This window comes from Mandrillus leucophaeus, unplaced genomic scaffold (genome assembly GCF_000951045.1).
Source record: "Mandrillus leucophaeus isolate KB7577 unplaced genomic scaffold, Mleu.le_1.0 Scaffold26, whole genome shotgun sequence".
NCBI classification, from domain to species: Eukaryota; Metazoa; Chordata; class Mammalia; order Primates; family Cercopithecidae; genus Mandrillus; species Mandrillus leucophaeus.
Window position 1 is genome coordinate 1852340 of NW_012102698.1, and position 6475 is coordinate 1858814.

Below are 6475 nucleotides of genomic sequence, written 5' to 3' on the forward strand. Positions count from 1 at the left end.
GCCATCCTACCTCCATGCCCCTGTGAGGGCGGGGCAGGGTTGCATCTCCATTTTACAGAGAGGAGCCTGGAGCCCGAGAGGCTTACCCAGGACCACCCAGCTGCTCAGTGGCAGCCTCATGCCAGGACAGCCTACCGCCCGCAGCCTGCCGTGTCCCTCGCCCCAGCGGGGATGCATCTTGAGTGGGTGTGATCTCCATCTTCCCTGGAGGCCAGGGGCTCTGGACTTGGTTCCCAAGAGCTGGATGCTGGGTCAGAGCAGCGAGGCCGGGGCAGTCAGTGTCTACGGTCCTGGTGGTCGTGGCAGGCAGAGTGGCCGCTGCTTGCTTCCTAGCTTCTTCCATTCGGAGGAGCCGCATCGGCCAGCCGCTGCCACAGACATGCTGCTTAACAAACCACCCGAAAACCTAGGGACTGAAAACCACACTCATGTCTTCCCACGGACCGGCAGGTCGACTGAGTTTAGCTGCTGGAGGCTCAGTTAGACTTTGTCACTCCTCCGAGGACTGGATGGGGATCAGGCTGCCGTGGCTGGGTGGCTCGGCTCTGTGCCACAGCCTGCCATGTTCCTCCTGGGACCAGCAGCTGGCCCGGGCACGCTTTCCTCCTGGCAATGGCAGACACACGAGAGACCAGACAGAAGGCATGAGGCCCTGGCTTGGAATGGGCAGGCTGCCACGTCCATTGGAGCAGGCCCTGTGGCCTTGGCAGTGATGTGGGACAGCCCTGCTAAAGTGTGTGGGCGCAGACTTGGGCCGATGGTGGGATCTCCCGCAGGCAGTGTGGACAAATGTGCTAGCAAGTCCTCATGTTGGGTCTTGGAGTTAGGAACTCTTCCCATCCCCATTTCCACAGAGGAAACAGTTCAGAGAGGCACAGAAGCCTGGCCCAGAGCACACAGTGAGTTAGGGACCTCCCTGTTTCCCTCCTGTGGAGCCAGCGTGAGCCCCTGGGAGATGGAGGGTGCCAGGGCTCGGTGGGGTTGAAGCCAAGGCTGAGACTGGGTTCTGCGCCTGCCTCGGGAAGGCAAGGCACTGAAATGTGAGTGGTGAGGAGAGAAGGTGGAGGAAGGAGGCAGGCGGGACCACCTGTGGGCTGAGGGCCTGGGGCTCGGAACCCAGCTCGGAGCCGCTCTGGGGCGCCCCTGGGCTGCAGGGCCTCTGCTCAATCTGTTGCACCATCCAAGCCCCAGTTACAAGATGGGAACAAACGTGCAGACTTCCATGTTGCTGTGTGCAGCCGCTTTGCTGAATCCACTGATTTTAGAACCTACTTCTGAATATGAGTCAGATTAGATGTGGGGGAAGAGCAGCAGCCTCTTAGCTCAGACCCCAAGAATGAATTTTTACAGCATATTGTGGGCAATGTCTGCTGCAGGAATGTGTAATCGAAGTGCTGAGAGGTCGTCAGCTGCGGAGGGCGGGAACACAGCCCTTGCTGAAGGTGGGCCCCTGTGGAGCTTTTATCTTGGCAGAGTAGCCTCCTGAAATTGGATTTCTCATTCTCAGACCCTCTCTGCGGATGGTGTTTATGTGAGATAGTCATTCGTTATGGGCACGGAAGTTAAGGACGGGGGGAGAGAGGATCATTTGCTCCCAGAAATCAAATCCCTGGAGCCAGGAATCCTTGGCGTCCTTCCACATTAAATTATTCTTCCCCAGGAGGATTTGCACGCATCCTCCCGGGTTGTAACCTTCTCTCGGCTCCGTGGAAGGTGGTAGTTTTATCTTCATCTCAAACCGCACATGGAAGAAAAATCTCTGGACAGAACATCGTGAGCTAGCCCTGCAGTCAGGGTCGGCTCTTCTGGGAGATGATCTTTTGTTCGGATTCAGTGTCATTGAGGAGGAGTGTGACAAACAGAAGCAGATGTCATAATTTTCAGTGTTGATAGCCGTTCCCAAAGCATAAGCTCCATGAGGGCAGGGGGTCTGTTCTGTTTTGGCTAGTACAGAGTAGATGGCTAGTACATAGTAGATGACAAGTATTTTTTAAATAAGTGAATGAACAAAGTTATTCGAAAACGTTGGTCCCAGGAGGTGCTCTGTGACAAAGGGGTTCTATGTATGAATAAATAACTTGGGGAAACATGTCTAGTCTTGAAGGTTCATGAGACCTACTAACACGTTCAAGGTTCTGATAAGTCCTGCAGTGAAGGACTTCCATATTATTTTATTTAATCCATCAGTTTCTAAAAATGTTTGGCCACAGATATCCCATTTCCTGTCCATCCTAGATCACAGTTTGGGAGATTCTGACTCACTGAGTATATCAAAGGCGGGGCTTTGAGGCAGGAGAGCACAGTGTGGAATCTAGAACCTCAGGTTTCTCAGGGTCTTGTTCTCCCTCCGACATTTACTCTCCATGTAACTGCAAATAATATTCATAATGAGAATGTGAGCAATAGCAACAATTGCAACCCTAGTTTCCCAGAATATTCCAGGCTAGGAGGAAGAACTGGGGACACAGTGATGGGAACTTCCGGTGATGCTCTGGTCTGTCCACTCAGAGCTTCCCATCCATCTTGGTCTGGACAGCCTCAGAGCTTCACCCCGCATTGGCACCTGCAGCGTGCTGCAGCATTGGCTCCGTGTGATAGCCTTTGTTTCACTCTGTCTCCCAGGCTGGAGTGCGATGGTGCAATCTCGGCTCACTGCAACCTCCGCCTTCTGGGTTCAAGCAATTCTCCTGCCTCAGCCTCCCAAGTAGCTGGGATTATAGGCCTGTGCCATCACACCCAGCTAATTTTTGTATTTTTTAGTAGAGACAAGGTTTCACCGTGTTGGCCAGGCTGGTCTTGAACTCCTGACCTCAGGTGATCTGCCCACTTTGGCCTCTCAAAGTGCTGGGATGACAGGAATGAGCCAACGTGCCTGGCCCATTTCTCCTTGTTGGCTGACTATAGAGGAGCGGCCTTGCTGCTGCTGCTGGGCACCCTGCCCATACACTCCTTTCCATCTGGGACCTGCCCTCCATCTTCGTGTCCCCAAGTGGAGAAGGACTCTGCTAACCCACTTCCGGCTCCTGTGCCTTCATCATCCTCCCCTTCAAGTCTTGCTTTGTGGCTTCAATTCTGTGTCCGTCATCACATTGAACGCACATGGCAGCCTTGGAGAGGCAGGCAGACAGATGCATCATCCGCATGACACAGATGAGGCAGCTGAGGCCCAGCCAGGATGTGTGACTTGTCTGAGGTCAGACACTTAGTGGCAGGGGTGGGGGTGGCAGTGCACAGATATCCAAGCTAGATCCCAAGAGTCCTCTTGCTCGGGCCCTCCAGGAGATGGCTGAGGGTGGCCTGGGCCAGGCTGGCATTCTGGATGAGTCTTGCCTGGCCTTGCTCATCCAACGCTCAGCCAACCTGGCTTCTTGGCCCCTGGCTGGGTTGTCATGGGAACTGCCCTGCCCTGGTGGGACTGCTGTGGCCAGGCAGATAGGGAGGGAATGGGACCACGCACGGCTGACCCGTGGGCTGGGATGTCCAGCCCCTCTAGTATATCTACTGGTGGCTAAGGCAGAAGGGAGGACCTGTTTGAGGTCACAGTGAACCAGGAGTTCGTCCCTCTTCACCCACACCAGGCTGCTGCCCTAAGGCAAAGGGCTGGGACCTACTCTGGTTGTAGATGAGGCCCAAGGGAGAAGCTAGAATGGGAAGGGAGGGGACCCACTGCGGGAGGGCCGGCAGGGCTCCTGCGCTCTCACCATATCCTACAGCAAGGCACAGGGGAACTGTGGTAAGCCCACTTTGCAGATGAGCGAAAGGAGGCCCCAGGCAGGGACCAAACTGAGCAATGAACCCCTGGGGGACCTGACTGATGCTCAGGCGCCCTCTACCTCTAAAGGGGGCCTTCTCTGAGACTGCACCCCAGGCAAGGGGTGGTGGAAAGGACAGCCAGCTGGGTGGGGACCACTCCAGTCTCCAGTCTGCTTCCTGTGGGCAGACTGGTTTGAGCACTTTCTGTTTCGTGAGCTCCAGTGAGCCCCTTGGTTCCTCCGAGCCTCGATTTCTTCACTGTGCTTTGCCCTGGGAAACAGCTGTTCTCAAAGGGGATCTGCCACCCCAGGCTCTTGCTCCTTTCCCTGGGTAGTTCTCCCTGCCTGGCAGGACTCACAACCAGGCATCACCTCGACCAGGAAGCCTTCCCTGATCCCTACTGGGTATCCTCTTTGGTGATTGTCTTTTTCAATGGCAGTGGCCCCTGGATGCATGTGTGTTCCCAGTGTGGTATAGCACCTGCTCAGAGTGGGGCCTGTGAGTGGCTGAGGAATGAGGCATGGATTGTTTGTGTGACGGAGTGAGCTCCCCATCCTTGGGGGCTGTAGGGAGTTTGGGCTCATGATGGACATCGTAGACAACAGGAAGGGCTTGGCACTTGGGACCCAGGGCCTGGCCTGGGGCTGCTGCTTGTGCCCACATCTGACAGGGCCTTGTCATCATAGCTTCACAACGTCACCCTGGCGCTGGAGCTGCTGAAGGATGAGGGCCTGCTCAGCTGTCCCGTCAGCCCTGAAGGTGAGTGCATGGCAGATGCCCACATGGTGGCCAGCCCTGGGTGGCCGCCTCGTGCGAGAGCCACAGAACAGGGTGCAGGGCGTTGGGGGATGAGCACGCATTGGCAGAGTCCTCTTGCCTGGCAGGGGTGGAGAATGGGTGCTTGCCAAGGTTTCCTGGGAAGGGGGTACTGCAGCCCCAGAGGAGGAGGTCCTGGCGTGGGGGAGACCAAGGTCTCTGGGGACAGGCTGTCCAGAGAAGCCAGACCTTGAGAAGTTGCTGTGTTGGAGGCACCACAGGAAGGTTCAGGGGAAGACTAGCCAGGAGGAGGAGGCAGGTCACGCAGCGGGCATGGGACTCAGGCCTGGGGTGACCAGCTGTCCTGGTTTCCAGGGATTCTCCCGGTGTTAGTACTGAAATCCTGAATGCCAGGAAACCCCTCAGTGCAGGGCACACCGGGATGGTCGGTCACTGCCACCCAGGCCTGACCAGCTGCCCTGCCCTCCTTTGGTCCACAGACATCGTGAACAAGGATGCCAAGAGCACACTGCGGGTGCTCTATGGCCTGTTCTGCAAGCACACACAGAAAGCACACAGGGACAGTACGCCCCGTGGAGCCCCGAATTGACCCTCACTACCCCCAAAGCCCAGAGCCTGCCTATCAGCTCAGCTGGAGGGCCCGAGGCCGCAGGGGTTCCTCCCACAGTCCCGCTGTTTCCTGTGCATTCGTGACCCGCTTCCCTCCCACCCTGTCTCCTGTCTCCATCATCAGATGATCTCTGAACCCCCTTGTGTGGATCATTTTGAGCTGCCTGGCCTTGCTCAGTTTATTTTAATAAAAGTATTTCTGGGAGGGATTCTGGGAACTTGCCAGGGCCCTGCGGAGGGCCCTTAAACCCACAGCCTCCCTCCCGTGGGGTGAGTGTGGGTCACATCAGCCTCTGGGCCCAGGCTAGTGACAGCCCAGAGAGGTGGCATCACTTGGGGCTGGAGGCTCACAGGGACAGGGCCCACAGCCCCAGACCCTAACCTTTCCAGCCCGGGTCCCCACACTGGCCTGCTTCTCACTTGGGATGATGGGCCCCAGAGTCACCCTCCGAGGCAGGAGCCGGCATGGTTCCATAGCCACGCTCCCACCCACCAGGAGAAGTGGATTCAGTGACTGTTCAAGCAGCACAGGCCGGACTGAGCCCTGCAGCTGCTCTGGTGGGTTTTGCCCAAAAGTCACAAAGAAACGATCTTCGCGGTTGGTTGGTGGGTTCAGGTTGTCTCCAGTCTATCCTCGGGAGCTGTGGTTTCCCACTCGCTCCAGTGAGACTTGGCGTTTTCTGCACATAAGAGTTGCGTGGGAGAATTGCACATAGTCGGTCCAGGGCTTCCGGAGTGGGGCTGAGCTGATGGCTGATGGGAGCAGGGGAGGAGGCTGGTGGGGAGGGCTGAGGCTGGCGGGGAGGGGTGAGATTGGTGGGGAGGGCTGGGACTGGAGGGGAGGGGTGAGGCTGGTGGGGAGGGGTGAGGCTGCCAGGGAGGGGTGAGGCTGGCAGGGGGGCTGAGGCTGGTGGGGAGGAGTGAGGTTGGTGGGGAGGGGTGGGACTGGCAGGGAGGGGTGAGGCTGGTAGGGAGGGCAACCACTGCCCCAGGCTGCTGCTCCTCCTTGGACCCTGAAGAGGCCTTTGGGTCTGGGGTTTTCACAGTTTGACAGCTGTGGCCTTGGGGAGGGGCTTTAGAGGGGGGTTAGGGGATAGGTCATCACTGACACCCACTGGGGGCACCTGGGCAGATGTCTTTCGGGAGAGCAAGATGGGAGCCAGGGACATGGCGCCAGGTCAGCCCTGAGAGCTGGTGTCTGGGTGTGAGGAGGCCTTGAAGGGTCTTCCCTTCACCTAGCCTCCCATCAGCCTGCCCCTCTCAGCTCCCAGTTCACAGGGCAAACCCAAGCCCATAAGCGGGTTCCATGCGAGCACTCAGATGCACCCCTGTTCAT

General features: G+C 57.4%; 1 protein-coding gene across 2 annotated transcripts in view; it reads left to right on the forward strand.

Annotated features, from left to right (window-relative positions):
- The window catches only part of PARVG (parvin, gamma), a 36368-nt gene extending 31020 nt beyond the window's left edge, over positions 1-5348 (forward strand). For both annotated transcript variants that reach the window (XM_011984020.1, XM_011984019.1), the window contains exons 13-14: positions 4440-4512; positions 5010-5348. In XM_011984020.1, the coding sequence (XP_011839410.1) occupies positions 4440-4512; positions 5010-5119 (183 nt within the window). In that variant the 3' untranslated portion in view covers positions 5120-5348. The remainder of the gene's footprint in view (positions 1-4439; positions 4513-5009) is intronic.
- The last annotated feature ends 1127 nt before the right edge of the window (positions 5349-6475 follow it).